General features: G+C 38.7%; 1 protein-coding gene across 3 annotated transcripts in view; it reads right to left on the bottom strand.

Annotated features, from left to right (window-relative positions):
- The window catches only part of setd1a (SET domain containing 1A, histone lysine methyltransferase), a 31,658-nt gene that overhangs the window by 3,972 nt on the left and 9,646 nt on the right, over positions 1 to 18,040 (bottom strand). For all 3 annotated transcript variants that reach the window (XM_044100206.1, XM_044100205.1, XM_044100207.1), the window contains exons 8-19: positions 16,339 to 17,334; positions 15,060 to 15,227; positions 14,730 to 14,814; positions 14,507 to 14,643; positions 13,674 to 13,710; positions 13,396 to 13,588; positions 12,387 to 12,430; positions 10,833 to 12,076; positions 8,535 to 8,889; positions 7,661 to 7,842; positions 1,731 to 1,841; positions 460 to 579 (exon numbers count right to left, since the gene is read on the bottom strand). In XM_044100206.1, the coding sequence (XP_043956141.1) occupies positions 460 to 579; positions 1,731 to 1,841; positions 7,661 to 7,842; positions 8,535 to 8,889; positions 10,833 to 12,076; positions 12,387 to 12,430; positions 13,396 to 13,588; positions 13,674 to 13,710; positions 14,507 to 14,643; positions 14,730 to 14,814; positions 15,060 to 15,227; positions 16,339 to 17,334 (3,672 nt within the window). The remainder of the gene's footprint in view (positions 1 to 459; positions 580 to 1,730; positions 1,842 to 7,660; positions 7,843 to 8,534; positions 8,890 to 10,832; positions 12,077 to 12,386; positions 12,431 to 13,395; positions 13,589 to 13,673; positions 13,711 to 14,506; positions 14,644 to 14,729; positions 14,815 to 15,059; positions 15,228 to 16,338; positions 17,335 to 18,040) is intronic.

The raw sequence follows: 18,040 nt of genomic DNA, 5'->3' as shown, positions 1-18,040 counted from the left end.
ATTGGTTTCTGGACTGTAGGTCAACAACAAAGAACTTGTTTTTTCGCACAGAGTGGTAAAACCAGCTGATGAAATGCGTTGGAACTCAGTTTGGGTTGCTAGGTGACGAGCAGAATTCCACTGGGGTTGCTAGGTAACGGCACAGCGCCTATGGAAAGTGACTCAACAATCTGAACTTTTTGAAACGTTCATTTTCCCAGACACCAAAACAACTTTAACTTATTGCCAAAAAAAATGCCTGTGTGTGTTTTTTTTTTTAAGTGTTTGGTCAGTTTTTAGATCCAAATGGAAATGCAGAAACAGGTAAAAAGTGAATTTTGCCTAATCGGTCCCTTTCTAACAAGCTGCGAAATAATCTGGAAACTGAATCCTTGGTCTGTTGAAGCTTTGGAGTTTGAATTCTGTTTTACACTTAAATGGCAAAAATGAAAATGAAAATAAAATAAAATGAAGTCCTACCTGTCTGATGTTCTGACCGACGTACTCGATGACCATCTCGTCGGCGGCGATGGGCTCCATGGCAAACAGGCCCCACTCATGGATCCTGCTGCGCCCAAATCGCAGCTTCTTCTTTCTGAACTGTAAGGAGGAAAATTAAAAGGAAATAAATAAAAACATGAGCTTTTTGTTTCTCTAAACCTTGGAATCATTCTATCACTGCTTTTACACTGCAAAAATACAAAATCTTACCAAGAGGTTTTGGTCCAGTTTCCTGTGCAAATTTATAAGTGTACTTGAAATAAGACAAAACAAGTAACTCTTAGCAATATATAGGACCTTTTTAAAGTAAATAATTTCTCAATATTGATGAAAAATTACTAGTCAGTGAAATAATCTGCCAGTGGACAATACATATTTAATTTATTATAAATTAAAGTGTTTTGTTCCACTGGTGGGTTATTACAACAGAGTATGACGGCCATAATTAGAAAATTAAAAAGATCAAATTATGAGAATAAAGTCATAACATTACAAGAATAAAAAGTCTTGAGAATATTAAGATTTTACTCTCATAATATAATTGTTTTTCTCATGATTTTTTCTTAGAATGGACCTAGTTCTCCATCTTATAATATAGGAAACATGTCTTGTACTCTTTCAACAATATTAAGGATTTACTGCTTAAAAATAACCTCCTATATCTTGTTAAAAAGTTACTTAATTTTATTCTAGTTCAAGTGTCCTAAGATATTTACACTAGAAACTGGACCAAAAACACTTTTGATTTTTGATTTAACATTGATTGGACATGTTATATACCAGTAAAATTATCTTTATAATGACAAAATTAAGTGATTTATAGTATTTTATAATCAGAAAAGAGAACCAATAAACTAAAATAACTCCTAAAAGCAGAAAACAAAATTTAAATTCTTCAAAATAAAGAAACATTTGAGGTTTCAGAGCAGGGATATGAATGAATTATTTACTTATAACAAGTTGCTATATCTTGCTAAAAAGTTACTTCTAATTTGGTTTTGTCTTATTTCAAGCACAGACATTTGCACTGGAAACTAAACCAAAACATACTTGGTAAGATTTTGTGTTTCTGCAGTGCAGAACTCCACCCAAACATTTCTAACATAGTTTCAAAGTAGCTGTGCATGACTTAAATGTAAAACCCCCAGAAACCAGATACGACTTTGCTAGAGGAAGAAAGTCTTCAGTTGAAAAATGCGTTGCAAATGGAACATCATGACGGCTGTAACCCAACAGGAGGACGGCTGTACCTTAAGCTGGTTCAGCTTAAGTAGGTCAGAGTCCATGACGGCTGTTGTTCCGATGACAGTGAGGAGGCGCCGCTGCTCTGAGCGCCGCTCTGATAGCACCCGATTAGCTCCCTGCCGGGAAACAGGACACAGAAAACCTTCAGACGGAGCATTCCTCAGTGACATCATCATCATCATTTTGAGATCAGGTCCAGAGCTGCACCTTGACCTGCTTTTGCAATATTCAGGGTTTGTACACATTACCTACAGTAAAACTCAAACATTTTCAAGGCTAGTGTTCAAACTTTGGAGATAAAAACTACACTATAGAAGACAGTTTCAGTTTGTCGTTTTATGACATCATTTATTACTGTTAATAATTTCTTGTCAAAATTAAAGGTTTTGAAAATTTACACACACCTTAAACACTTGATTAGTCTGAGAACAAAACAAATTTAACCAAAAGGTCCCCCAATTTCAATACTTTTAATATATAAAATATAAGTGTGAAACAATTAATCGTGATTAATTGATTGTTGAAATAATCGTCATCTACCTTAGTAACTGATTAATCGTGTAAAGACGTATACAGGCTGAAAAATAAAGCCATTTGTGTAAAAACAAAAATATTCAGAGAAGTAATTAAGTCAAAACTGCATTTTACATTTCAGACAAAAAAAAAAGAGAAAAAACTAAATTTTTTGTTTGCTAATTTGTTCTACTCAGAACTCCAAAAGTAGTTTTAGCTTCACGTCTGTAAAAACTCTTGTGTGAAGCACATTTTGCAATCCAGTTATTAAAGGTTAAATCAAAAACATAATCAACAGATTATTTCTACACAGTCTGTCAAGCAGAAAAGGCTTTTCACATTTATTTCTGTTACAACTGATCAAGCGTTCACTTAATCCGACGGCGCTGCATTTTAGGCAATAAAAAAACATTTTATTTCTTATTTAAAAAATGAATTGAATTATGTATTTATTCACATCTTTTAATGCATTTGTAATACTGTATAAAACAGTATAAGTGGTTAAATGAGAAATTTGCAGCGTGTGGTAATTTTTTTAAACCCAAAAAATCGTTAGCAGAACTGATTAATCGTCAGCAGAACTGATTAATCGTCAGTATAACTGATTAATCGGCAGAATAATGGATTAGTAATATAATAAAACACCACCTTCATTTCAATGAATAATATTGACTGCCTTGAATAAATCTCTCTGTGTTGAGATAAACAACCTTCTCACTCAAACTAGACTCATAAATAATCACCTGACTTTCTGAAGGAGTTTGTTTCTCTTAAAAGTTTACGACAACTTTATTACAAAACTGTGCAGATAGAATATCAAGCACTTTATACACAAATCAAGCACTTTCCAAACCTTGAAAGCACCTTATTGAAATTATCGAAGGTGTTATTGAACCCTGGATAATTCTGTGAGAGTGGGGGAATCACATACAGACTGACTGAAGACAGGAAACAACACGTGCAATGGAGCAAAGGTTCCTTTTCATTTCCACAGCGTAAACTAAGCTAAAGGTTGTGATGTCTGTTTTAGTTTTTCTACCGCAATGATGCTGATAAAAAAAAAAAAAAAAAAACGCAGAAAATTCCTCTTTTTACACATAAACAGTTGAAAACAGTAATGAATCAATGTAGTTTCATATAAAAACATGATAATAATCAACTTCTGGGATTATTTATGGTCTAGTAAAACCGATTTCTGGTGCACAATTATGACACGTCTGACATAAATGATGTAAAACCAGATAAAGTGTGACACGACTGTTTAGACTCCTTGAAAATAGTTGTCTGGTTTAGTACCACATATGGAAGCGGAACATATTGGATTTTTTGTGGGTGAAAAATATGGAATTGTGTCGTTTATATCACGGTGAAAAACCCAGATATAGGTTGGGTATTTACATCTTTTAATGTATTTCTAATATTGTATAAAAAGCTTAAGTAGTTAAATCAGAATCTGCAGAATGTGTCAATTTCTTCATCTGATTAATCGTCAGAATAATCGATTAATCGCCAGACTAATCAATTAATTGCTTATTAATCAAAAACAGTTTAGACATTGGCAAAAAACCCCCCCAAAAAACAGAGCAGATTTGGGCCACATTTGTCTGCTGTACAAACTTAACCTCAGTTTTTGCAAATTTATGTTTGTGCTCTGGAATCATTTGTATTGAAAACGACAAATTTAACCTTTTGAATCGTAAAATTTTCAAAAATAATCTGAGAAAATTTCATGGTGACACAATGAACTTAAAATCTAAGAGCAAAAAGCCTGGAGCATTTAAAAAACAAAAACAAACAAACACTAAATATCCACCAGACTTCATATATAAACCCAGACATGCATATGAGAGGAAAACCCCTTTATGGAGGTTTTTTCCCTCCATTTCATCAAAACTGTTGCAGCTTCACATTTCAGTAACCTGAACGGAAGGAGAGAGGAGGGACTGCCGGTAAACGCATGTGCATTTATTACAAACAAAAAGGAGGAATTTCAAAAAAGGGAAACACAAACCTCAAGGTTGGCTTTGGCACAACAACGTCATGCAGACGACTGAGTTATTGTGGTCACAAGAAAAACTTTAAAAACACTTTAAATGCACTCAAAAGAGACTGTAGCGTTACATAACTTCACTGTACAGCCTCCTAATTGCCCATAAAGTATAATAGTTTTCCCCAACAAAACAAAATGTTTTCCTCTGGTTACAGTGAGTCACTGTGGAAATTAGAAGAGGACTTCCACACAAACATGACGAATAACAGAACCGATCCAAACATTTTACAGGTTGGATCTTTTCCTCAGTTTCGTGTTTGTAACAAAAAGCAGAAAAAGTCCCACCTTGAATCAATGATTGTGCTTCAAATGGAAGAGAAAAAAGTGGTTCATGTTTGGCTTGATATGTAGGAAAATGACAACATGGAAGTAGAGCAGGATGCACTAAAGCAACAATGGAGAAACAGCTCTTGTTTCGTATTATGTTTTACAAGTAAAGCTCACTTTCATAATGAAAGAAAGAGGATCTTCTGTGGGTCTCTGAGAGGGAAATGTTTTGGTTTGGATTAAGGATGTGGCCAGTATGCAAAGAAATTACCAAAAACTGTATTTTATTTACTAGAATAACCAGAAATATTAACATGTTAATGTAAAAAAATACTGGAAATGTCTTTCAAACAAGGAAAATTACTACATAAGGGAGAAATTATAGCCATTTATTACATGACTGGTTTTATTTTCAGCTTCATAATCAATCCTCTGTTATTGCTGAAGAGGAAGTAGCAGCTTAAAATATTTTGTTTTATTTTGATGTGATCTAAAGAGGAAGCAATCGCAACTTTGAAGGTGAAAAAGTCAGAAATGACACAGGATGCATCGTGAAAACGGTTTTTCCAACAGGTTTTAAGTGGAACTGAAACAATAAATTGTGATTAATCGGATTATTGTGATTAATCTGATTAAATTAATCATGATTAACTAATTGTGTAAATAATTGCAAACTAATTCAGTAATCTATTAATCCTTTACTGGAGCATAGACTCTAAAAATGGTAATTTGCTGAAAGAACCACACACTAAGGGGCTGTAATTATGCCAAAACTGTACAAAATACATTTACATTTTGCTTCTAAGATGAAATAGAAATAAAAACCTTTGTAAATAAGTTCTACCCAAAACTCAAGTGACAGTTTTAGCTTCACCTGGTTTAAAAATAACTCCACGTAGCAGATTGGTTCCCAAAAGCAATTTTCTTTTACGCTTTACTGATGAATGCTCTGCAGCTGAACCTCAGACGATTCGTCATTTTTGAGAAAAACATCCATTTTCTCTCTTCTTGTAATTCAAGAGAAGTTCATTTTAAAGTGATTTAACAGACATAAATAATTTTCTTTTCCACCGCTTCTGGTAGTCACCATTCAAGGTCTTTGCTATAAATATTTTTGGGTCAAGCTGAAAATATTTCTGCTTCTGAAAACTGTTTTTATACTGTGATTATGAGAGCAACAGAACATTTAAATCGCTTTGAGCAGTAAATATTCAGAGCTTGGAATATTTTCTGTAAAATAACACCATCATTAAATTTTTCTTTTCTAAATATAACCCAGCGTTTCTGCCACAGAAATAAAATCTATTCCATGCAAACCACAGAGAAATGGATTTTAGAGATGATCTCTCAGGCTTGTTTTATTAAACGGGGATCAAATGTTTGCCTTTAGCCGCCATGTTTTATTATTTATAGCAATCAAACTCCCTCAACTTACAGCAAACAAAGCAAATTAGGACTAAATTAACTTTGAAGCATCTTAAATGTTTGCAGTTGAGTCGATTGAATCTGCGCCTTCAAATCCAGACGGCCATCAATCTTTTAATGCCTCTTGCCAGATCTGTTCTTGCTCTGATTTTCAGCTCGGCTTTCACTGTGGATGTTCCTGCCAGCTCGTTTTATGACCGAGGAAATATTGCTAAATAATAACAGTCTTTTGGATCCCATCCTGATCTGGAGATACTGAAACTTTTACTTCTTTCTGGCCTGATTCATTGTCAAGCTTGTCTCAACAAAAAATCTTCTGCGACTCTTCCAATTTCAGAGTATGTTTTTATGTTGTGGTTTTGTATTAGACGGCTTTCATTTAAAAATTATTGTTATGTTAAAGAACCTGACAGAACAGAAAGAGCTTAAAATTACATGTTTCTCTTAATTTTAAATTAATTTCTGGTTAATAATCAGATTTATTGTTTGCTTTTAGAGAATTTGTCTTGTTGTGAAGCGCTTTATGACACTTGTCTTAAAAGAACCAGCCGGAAAACTAAAAGTTTTTACAGTTAGGTGCTTTTTAAAACCTTACATAAATCTTGTTGGTACAGATTTTGCTTTTGCATGGAAATTATTTGAGTTTAAGAAGAAGCAAATATTTCTTTTCAACTTGTTTTTGACGTTTTTAGTCATGTTGGCCAAATGTTTTTACAATCACCCACACCCAATTACTTCCCACAAAAACACACAAACCTAATTTAACAAGCAACCCAAAGGGAACTCCTACTGTTAAATCAAATTACGTCAACAAAACTGTTGAATAAAATCAAATCCAGACAAGACACTTATGTTTCAGTTTTTTCAGAGTATTTGGGGATAAAAACACTTTTAAACAGTTTCTCTCATTCGCATCTACACTTTACACTGGCCTGAAGCAATTAATCTAATTAATCACGATTAATCGATTATTCAAATAATCGTCAATTCACTTAGTAACCAAATAATCAACTATGCAGACTTTAAAACATGCAATTTGCTAAAAACAACAGATTAAAACTGATTAAAATATATATAGGTTTTGCATTTAAGATAAAACAGGCGTCTTTTAATATGTACTACAGATCAAGCCTCAAATTCTGTAAAAAAAATAAAATAAAATAAAATCTGATATTAAGCATATTTTTCTATTAGGTTACTAACAGTTTACAACTTGATCAAAAACAGTCAGCAGATCAGCCCTGCGCTTTTATGATGTCAAATCAACCAGAAAGCACAAGCATTTCACATATGGTGTTGTATTTTAAAAAATAAACATTTTCACATTTAAAAAAGGAATTTAATTGTTTATTTGGATCTTTAATGAATTTCTAAAAGTACATATAAAAGGCACAAGTGGTGAAATTGAAAAATCCAATTTCTTTATCCAATTAACAGTCTGAATAATCGATTAGTAAAATAATCGACAGTTGCAGTTCGACTTGACACCAATATCAACTTAAAAACAGGAATAACCAACCAGAGATGAAAAAAGCTCAAAAAAATCCTCCAAGAATCAAAACCAAACCTTCTCACTGCATATAAAATTAGTTCTTAAGTGGAAATTTAAGAAAGCCTTTCAAAAAGATAAAATAATACATAAAGAGTTAAAAAGCTTGCAGTTAGATCATAAAAACTCACCGAGGTGTCGACGTTTTCGACTTCCCGTATGACCTGCTCAGGCAGGTCCAGGTCCAGGTAGACGTCCTTCTCCTTGCGGCTGATGGCGTAGTAGCCTTCGCTCCTGGCGCATCCCGTCACATGCTCCCGCAGCTGGCCGTCCGCGCTCTTCTTTTTACGCCGGGGGTTTGGCAAATTGGTTAGTGCAGGTCAGAGGTCAAGGGCAACGAGAAACAGGTCCACTTCGACAATCGATTTAATCATTGGTACCTCCTGGCCAAAACTGTCAAAGTTGAAAGTAATCGAGGGACACAAAAGATAGATTTTCTTTTTTGGTTTGTTCATTTTTAGCTAAGTTTGTAAAGAAGTCTAAATCCATCAGCAAAAAATATGTGAAAAAGAAGATTGAGAAAACCGGCTGATAAAAGTAAATGCGGAAAATGGGAAATTAACTTGTTATCTCAAGAAAACCATCAGGAAGTTGTTAGGTCCAGAAAACCAGCAGGAAAAAGTAAAAAATTTTAAATTAACTTAACTGAACAAAATAATTGAGAAAAAATAAATGCGTAAATTGAGAAATCAACTCATTATCTTGAGAAAACGGACATTGTAGTTTTGTAATAACATAAATCTCTTCTTATAAAGAGAAATGAAAAGTAATTAAGACCCCTCTCGGCTTCAGTAAGATTTCATTTTTTAACTGGTTCAACCTCAAATTTTGAGCTGGAAAAACAAGCTTCTGCCATGTTTGTATTGTGGTTGAGGGCCGAATAAAATAACTAAGCGGGCTAGAAATGGCCCCCGCGCCGCAGTTTGGACACCTTCATGTTTCTGTGGAAATTTTCCCACTGAGCAGCCAATTCTAGGTCAAAGAGAGGCCAGTTAAAAAGGATATCAGTGTGGTTGACCCAGTGGGTGTCGTTGAGCCAGTCAGAGCTGTGGTCGTCCTGCAGCAGCTTCTCGTACGTCTTCTTCAGGAAGCTCAGGTCTTCCCCGTCCAGACCCGAGTTCCAGATGTCATACAGGATGGTCATTTGCTCAAACTCGCTGCGGTTTTCAAACTTTAAAAGCAGCGGCTCAGGCGCCGGCCTCGGTTTGGGCCAGCGCTGCGACGACGTTACCCCGGCCTCCTGCAGAAAGAGACGCTCGCTCTTCCTCATTCCTTCGGTCACTTCGTTCTCAGTGTCCGAACTGGAAAGTTCTCCAGACTCCAGCTCCTCCACGTCAACGTCTTCCTCAAAATCTGATTCCTGCAGGGAAAACGACTCGTTGTTGGTAACATCGTATCATATTGTTAATATTTAAGGTGAACAAATGAATACAAAGTCGGAACCAGAAGGGATCCGCGCCAGTCAGTAAGTACATGTAGTAAAACACTCTGCTACACTGCAAAAATACTAAATCTTACCAAGTAATTTCGGTCTAGTTTCTAGTGTAAATATCGTAGAACACTTAAAATAAGACAAAAAAAACTTTTAAGCAAGATATAAGAGCTTATTTTAAGAAAATAGTTCCTTAGTATTGGTGAAAAAGTGTTAGGTCCTTTATTACAACTTAAAACGGCTGTTTTGTCTCAGGCCAGTCAAATAAAACTCGTTTGGATATAAAATATCTCTGTGGAAATGAACTGAAAACAACAAAAGCCCACATTTGTTGTTGTATCTAGATTTAAAAATCACAGCTGGTCCTTAACCAAAGTTATTTGGAAGATCTAAGATAAAAATGCTGAATTATTTTTATCTTAAATATCTTAAATACTCCCAAAATGGTGCCTCTTTTATCCTTTTTTTTTCACATTTACACGAAACCACCGAACGTTTAAATTAAATAAATGCAGACTGAAAACGGGTTCCAGAGTGCAATGGTTCTGAAACGTACCGGAATCCGTTGTCTTGTAAACAGAGTAAATGGATCTTTTCTGTCAGGGAATCCCAAGCTCATGCATAGGATGACGCAAAACAGCTGCTTCCTACAATCCACAGAAGAAGAAACTGGGAACGCTGGTGTTACTACAGTTCGTGTTTCCCCGTCAGATACGGTTCCTTCAGCGTCTCTTCGCCGCTCTGCACCACACAGGTGGCAAAATACACGCTCGCTTGTTCAGCGCTCTGCTCTAGAGAACTACGGACACAGTGAAAGCTCAAACAACGTGTTTCAGCAAAGTTATCCCACTTTATCCCAACTGCACCCTAATCAGACACACTGACCCAATATCTGGAGGAACGGTACCTGATACGCAAATCGACGGGCTTTCAGGTAGAACTTTGTTTTTTAAATACACGCGCACTTAGTTTAAAAAAAACCTAGCACCAACTAGTGGCGTGGCAAGGGCATTACACCTTTTTGATGTGTACCGTTACTGTGAAAACAAAGTTTGTAATTAGAACGTCTTCATTTAAATGTGTTAACAGAAATGAAACAAAAATAAAATTTTCGTTGGATCACTGTCATGTAAACAGGGCCTGAGTTGGTTGATTCCATAAAACCTGCTTGAAAATACAACTGATTGCAGTAACTGAACAGTTAAGGGATACAAGTCCTACTTTTTTCTGTGACTGGTTTCCTAAAGTAGAGAATTACAAATATTTTTCAAGACCCGTATTGGAGTTCGAGTCGCTATTATTACCATAACAAAGTAACATAACCACAACTTGGGACAAAACTGTAAGTCTGTTCTTTTCAAGTGGAAAAACACGTGTGGCGTAATAATGACGATGCAAATATGTCGCCATGACGTGAACTGACTGTGGGTTTTAAAACAAAGGCAACGTCACCGTTGTTTCACCGATGGGGAAACCGCACACCTCCAGCTTCCGCTTCCTGTTTGGTACCAAACTGCAGCTTCTGCTTTTTGGTGCAACTTTTTCTGACTTTAGTTCTGGACTCACTTTAATCTGAGAATTTTGATTTTAATTTGACTTTTTCAAATCAGAATTTTTACTTTTATCCCAGAATTTTGATTTTAATCCCAGAATTCAGATTTTAATCCCAGAATTCTGACTCTTTCGTCAGAATTTTTATATTATTCTGAAAATTCTGACTAATCTGAGAATTCTGGTTTTAGTTTGGGAATTCTGACTTTTTTAAAATCAGAATTCACACTTTAATCTGGGAATTCTCACTGTAATCTGAAAACTCTGACTCAAATCCCAGAGTTCTGACTTTAATCCCAGAAGGTGTTGACGCCACCCACCTCCAGCTTCCTCTTCCTTTGCTTCTTGCCGAGCGGCTCCTTCTGCTTTTTCGTGCGATGCGGCTCCAGGTTCTCCTTGTCTTTCCTCTTCCTCTTCTCGCTCTTGTCCTGGTCGACCTCCAATCCTTTGCCGACGTAATTCTTCCTCTTTGGTGACGGAGACACCGGCGCCATCTGTCTGTTATCATCAGAGTCGCCCAGATCTCCCACCGGGGAGAAGTATTCGCCTTTGTCTCCTCTGAGCGGCGCCGCCTCCCCGATCACCTCCTCCGGCGCCTCCAGGACTCCAGAGATGGAGTTGAGGTCCGCTGACACCAAAACGGACGCGTCCTGCCTGGCGGCGGGTTTCCTGGCGCCGGACGTCACGGTGGCGAGCGCCGGAGGTTTGCAGTAGTTGTGCTCCAGAAGTACGACGACGCCGCCGGGACTCATCACCAGAGCCAGCGACTCCAGGGAGAACGGGTCGCCCTCCATCTTCTGCTCCTCAGCCTCGTCCGACGTCTCCGTCTCCTCGGAGTCCCCGGCGTCCGGGTCCATTTTCAGCGCCACGTCCGCCAGCACCGACAGGTCCGCGCCGGCCAGCTGCAGAAGGCTGGACGCGCCGACCTGCTCCCTGATCCTCAGCCGCTGCTCACCATCCTCCTCGTACTCCTCATCCTCCCTGACGGCGTGGCACACGCTGGGCGTCCGGGTCCGGCCTCTGGACCGCTTGTTTCCCGGCGCCGCAGGGGCTTCCTCGAACGCCATGCGACACATCGAGGCGTGGTCCAGCGGAAGGTTCTGAACGGTGCGGCACACCATGACCGGAGCGGCGGCGGGTCGGGGCGAGTCTTTGCCAGCGACCCGCTTGCCAGGGGATTTCGGGGAGGGAACCAGCGGTGTCTTCTTGGACTCCTCGGGGTCCTGGTTCCGGCTCGGCGGCGGGACGATGAGCGCGTTGCCTTCGCCGGGTTTCGAGGCGAAGGGGAGCAGCTGGATGCTGTGAGCGGGTCGGCAGGAAGGCGGCGGCGTGAGAGCGACGGGGGAGTCCAGAGGCTTGTCGGGGGTGGGCGGAGCCTCGCTTCCCGGTTGCGTTGGCGACGGAGCCGGGAGCGGAGGTTTGCTGTCGTTCTCCTCTGTGGAGAAGGAAACAGTCTTCCTGCGTTTCTTCAGCGGTGGAACGAAAGCGTTTGGAGACGAAGGGCGAGGGCCGAGTGGAGAGGAAGGAGCCGCCGGGATATCGGCCTTGATGTCCTTAGAAACACCTAAAGGAGAGACAGATTATGCAAATGTAACTCAGAGACTGAATGACGGAATCAGATTAACAGTGAAAGTTTATTCTGACTTTTAGTTTTTAAATCAAAATTCCAACTTTAATCTGAGAATTGTGACTTTAATCCCAACTGGACCTCTAAAGGGAGGCAGATATTGGAGAAAATAATCCAAATAGGCCTCAGACCTTAAGGTTATGTTTTCCAAATTTTAAGTGAAATCAAAGGTTTTTCTGACTTTTATTTTTAATTTGCTCCTGGTTTTGGAGGCTTAATAAAAACAAGATAAAAAATGCAGACCCACCTTTTTTGATGTCGAGCTTCGGAACAGCAGCTGCAACAATATCCCTGAGAAAAACAGAAGAAAAAATAATTTGAGCAGGAAATAAAGACTGGATAGTTATCAAAACTAATTAACCCAACATATTTCTACTTCAGATCCCACTGCATATTAAATTATTTTAAAATATTTTCCTGATTTACACAGATGAATTGTCAGATTATTCCTGTCACAATGAAAATTTTGCTGGATGATAAAATGCTACAGAATTTATTGTGATAAACGATAATATTGTTATTTTGAGACTATTTTCAAAAAGCATAATAAGTATAATACGTTCACCCTCTTAAAGATGAATAAACTTTCATTTCTAGTGAATATTTTACCCTGGAATTGGAAGATATATCAAATAAACCAACTGAAATAGGCCCGTCACGATATAAAATTATACTGGACGATATATCGTCAGAAAAGCGATAAATGATAATATTGTTGTTTTGGGACTATTTTCAAGTAATATAGTGGTAATAATGGCACAATAATGCAGGAACACTTTCTCTAAGATCAATAAAACTTTGATTTCTAAAGAACATTTAACACTGAAACATAAATTAATGAAAGATAAATTAAATATACAAAGCAACAGAAACAACAAATAAAATGACTGAAGACTTTTACCATCCAGTTTATGGTAGAAACAGAGAGAAGAGAAAAATGATGAATGATGTAAATGGAAATTATCAATCTAGTTTTAAATGATCAGGTGATCAATTGATTTATTGCTTACTGCAGCAGGTTTATGTCAGACAACACACCCAGCTGGAAAATATCGATTTGAACATGTTGGACCAAAATAATTTCATCTGCTAAGCGGTTTTACTTGAATATTTATTTATTTGTTTTGGATTTTAGCAAACAGGATTAATTTTGTTGATCCTAATTAACCTGAAACAGGAGAAATTTCATCCGATTTTAACTTCCGACAGTGAGAAATAAAACGCATGGATCTTTTTTTTTAAAAATGACAACATGCCTGTCATCCTCTTTCTCAGTTGTGCTGTCCATTGTTGACTCATCCATGGAGTCCGGACTGGCGCTTTCCACTAGCTCCCCTTCCTCCTCCTCCTCGTCCTCAGATGAGGACGAAGAGGAGGACCCCGAAGAGGAAGAACCGTCAGAGGACGAAGACAGGCTCTCATCATCGCTGTCACTACTGAGCCCGTCATCTATAAGAGGAAACAAAGTTATATAATAACTGGTTTCTTTATTGAACGTAGAAAAATAAACATTGAGAGAATTATTGAGTTTTACCATCTGATTCCTTTTCACTTTCCACTTCTTCGTCCTCCTGGGGGCAAAAGGAAAACATTATAAGTGAAATGCTGCCATCTAGCGAAAAACAGGAATTACCCCGAAAACGATCAAGTTGGGCTGCAACTAATGATTATTTTAGGAATCAATTGTTCTGACGATTAATCGGATAGAAAAATTGGCACATTCACACATATTTCCTCTAACCAGAAGCCTCTGAAAACGTTCTCAGCAAATAACCTTTGTTGAGTTTATACACTCCAGTTAACGGTTAATTGATAACTACATTAGTTCACAATTATTTCAATAATTGATTAATTTACAATTAATCAGATTAATCATTCCAGTCATGATATTTTTGTACATTTTTGGCTTAGCTACTGTTCTGATTATGTTGAGGAAGATGAGTCTATACACTCCAGTTAATGATTAATTGATTAGTAAATTAGTTGACAATTATTTTAATCATCAGTTTATCACAATTAATCATTTCAGCCCTACTATATTTTATATCTAATATGTTTTAAGTCTGGGCCTCCCTTCTGAAGCTGCTACCCCCGCGACCCGACCGCAGATAAGCGGAAGAAGATGGATGGATGGATGTTTTATCTTAATTATTGATTATTGTGTTATTGTCTCAGAAAATGGCCTTTTTGAGTTTGTATACTCCATTTAATAAATAATCGTTTACTGAATTAGTTGACAATTACTTGAAAAATTGATTAATCATTTGAGTCCTATCTGAATATTTACATTCTGTTATTTTCTTCGGCTCAAAATACACCAGTCTAATTTGAAATATGTGTTTCAGAAGTAATAAAAGTGTCTCCTGCCTTCTCGCTCGATGAGCCGTCGGATGTTTCCTCTCCTTCACTATCAAGCTCCCAGGGTTTGCGACTTCTTGGCTTCTTTTTCCTCCTCTTGTTGTCCCGATCAGCTGCATGCCGGTCTGCCTCTGGCATCCTCCCAGCTGAGAACCAGACATCAACTTAAGAGTTAATTCCTCTCTATCAATTAATTGAAACCCCTCTTTCTAAAGCGGCAACATCAACAAACCTTCATCATCTTCATCTGGTGGCGTTGAAGGCCGAGGCCTCTTTAAGTCTCCCTCCTTGAACTCCTGAGGTTCTTTCCTTTTCACCTGCACCGTTGAACGTCAACATGATTTGTTAATCGTAAAGACAAAAGTCAATGAGTGTTATAGTTCCAGCTGAGCTTTACGGTTGTATTTATTAGCACACGATCTGGGAACACTAAACATTAAATGAGAATATCTAAAATTAGGGAACATCTTGGTCTTTTATAAGAAATTATGCTTAAAACGGCAAAAAGCTTCAAGCAACAGATGTGCATCATTTGAAATGTAAAGAATTATGATATTGTTACCTTGAATGAAGGCAATCGCAGCGCTCCACGAAGAGAAAGCCCCTCCAGGCCCCCACTTTTTGCCCAATCCACAAGAGACGTCAGAGGCTCTCGAGGACGGTTGACCTTTTCCTCTTTCTTTTCATCGTCCCGTAAGGCAGACACGCCCCTAACCATCGTCTGGAAAGGCTGGAAAACATTTACAATTTAAAATCCCAAATGGCTTCAATTAGGCACAACTACTGTCAATCAAGCAAGACGGGCTGAGCTTCTCGCACGTTGATGTTAGAAGGATTTTTGGGTGCAGTCGTATATTTTGCTACAACTAATGAAGTTGTTCACTAAATGAATGCTATGTTGTAGCATCTTAAGCAATAAAATGTTTATCTTCTTCTTTTTAAAAGGGATTAAAGTATTTCTTTGTATATTTAACATTGAATGCAAAGGTTTATGAGAAAAAAAATGTAGAAAGTGCTAATTTTTTTTATCCGATTAATCGTCGGAACAATCTATAGAATAACTATGGAATAACTCAAATACTTCTTAATTGCAGCCTTAATTTCATTTATTTACTTGGGATTTGTTTTGATTTTAAAAACTAACTGATTTGTTTACTTGCATATATTAATGTATTTCTAATATTGTATAAATAAACTGGTTTACTGAAAAATTTCCAGAATGTGTAATTTTTTTAATATGATTATCTGATTAATTGTCAGAATAATCAATTACAAAAATAATTGTTGGCTGCAGCCCTAAACGTTTGATAACTTGAATTTTGTGATGGAAGTATTTACTATTCAGCTTCTATGCATCATAACTCTAGAACAAACATCCAGAAAACTGCAAAACAACAGCAGAGTCTCTTTAAACCCAGACCAAAATCCCAAAGTTGATTCTGACCCATAATAAACAGGACATTGACTAATATGTTTGTTGATTTTGATGATGACACTTGACAAACTGTAATGTCTGCTGCTGGTTCAAAAAAGTGGCTTTGAATGGTTCAACGGTTTTTCTGTGTTAATTTTCTCTTTGCTGGAGCGCACTGCACCAAATTAATAATACCTACAACTCCAGGTTTCATTTAGTTAATTATTCCACCGCAGCTTTGGACGGCGTGGAAAAGGATCGTCGTTTTGCCCTCCAGTATTCTGAGCACGTGTGAAATTTCCAAATATAACATACAACGTGTCAAAATGACGCGTTTCTGACGTTTTCATGATGCAAAGCACTTTGAACTGCCTTGTTGGTGAAATGTACTACAGAAACAAAGTTGATTGATTAGTTGATTGGTTACCTTCGCCTTGGTCTCCTTCCTGTCCCACCACTCATCAAAAGTGGCGAAGGCGACATTCTCCACCATTTTGCGGTTCAGGTCCCGCTGCACGATGTTCTTCATCTCCTGGATCAAAGAGGCCAGCACCATCTGCACCGTCGCTTCGTGCGGATTCTCCGCCATCATGGGCATCGCCTCCCCAGAGGCGCTGTACTCTTCTCCCTCCCCGGTCAGCATGGTGCCGTAGCCGGGCGGCGGCATGTAGGACTGGAAGTGAGGCGGTAAGACGTGCGGCGGCCACCCGGAGTGCGGAGGCGGGATGCTGTGGTGTGGAGGCGGTGGTATCTGAGTGCTGTGGGGTTCATGGTAGGGGTATGACATATGGGGTGGCATGTATCTGTGGTCCTGGTCGTAGTGAGCCCCCGCCCCATTGCCCTCTTGGTCCATGTAGGGGTGGTGCGGCGGCATAGAGTGAAGATGGTAGGATGCGTATTCTCCGGTCGCAGCCTCGCTCGGCCCTGCCGTGCCATTGGACGACGACAAACGCATCTGATGCAGGCGGCTTAGCATGTGGGTTTGCATTTGGAACGACATCGGGGCTCCACCGCTGTACTGGTTCATCAGCTCCATGGAGGTGGCGTAATCGTACATGTGGTGGGGCATCGGGGGAGGATACTCGGGGTGTAGCTCCATGTGAGGAAGAGGTGGAATCCCAGGCGGAGGCGGCGGCTGAAGGGAGTAGCCGGGCGGAGGAGGGGGCGGTAAATGGGGCGGGTAGGAAGGAATCGGCGGGTGCATGGACGTCCCAAAGTGCTGTGAGGAATCAGAGATGGGGGGCGGAGAGGCTGACGGGTCTGCCGGCTGCGGGAGTCCGGCGGCGGAGGCGGCTTGTGAGGATGACGGTGTTGATCCTGAGGCGACTGTCGGCTGGTGAGTCGTGACGGTCGTTATGGTGGTCGTTTCCTCGGCGTCGTCGTCTGAGATCTCCATGTCTTCGCCAGAAGAATGAGGAGACAACTGACAAAACACAGAGGTTAAAGTTCAAGGAACCTCCAAGTCTTCCACTTAAACAGAAAACAGAGAAGAAAGTAAATGTGCACCGATAAATCAACCCTTAATTCTGGGAGATTGGTGATCAGTCGATACTTTTACTTCTCTACCTCAGCAAATGTCTAAAAATCAACCAGTGGTCTCAACTGCTCCAGAGAGAGAGAGGCTCACCCCTAAAGGTGGAATAACCTCTTAGTTTTCTCAGTGGAAGTTAGGGGTGTCCAAAGTGTGGCCCGTGGGCCGTTTGCGGCACTCGATGTGATTTTGTGCAGGACAAAAATGGCAGCTCAAAGTTGGATTCTGATGTAGTTAATCAAATCTTAAGAGTGAAATGTCCACAGAGAAAGTCTTCTAAATGTGCAAATTACAACACAAAGTACTCATTTAATTAAATTCCATTAAGCAGAACCACAAATTATTTAACTTTTTATTTTTCCTTCGGGATTAAAGAAGCACTTTTTAATTGTATTTGAAACATTCAGCAACTTTCAGTCAAGAGCAGACTGAAGAATGGGCCACCTGCCAAGAATATACACAAAAAATTCAGAGATCATAGAAAAACCATCAACATTTCAGGTACCGTTTGTATTTTTATTTTGTTTTATTAAATAAGGCAAACATTCTCAATCTACAATCACCTCCATCTTGCTTTTCTGTGGAAATCACACTTGTT

This window comes from Gambusia affinis, linkage group LG19, assembly GCF_019740435.1.
Source record: "Gambusia affinis linkage group LG19, SWU_Gaff_1.0, whole genome shotgun sequence".
In the NCBI taxonomy this organism is placed as follows: Eukaryota; Metazoa; Chordata; class Actinopteri; order Cyprinodontiformes; family Poeciliidae; genus Gambusia; species Gambusia affinis.
The sequence above is the reverse complement of the archived record's forward strand: the minus strand, read 5'-3'. Positions and strand labels throughout refer to the sequence as shown.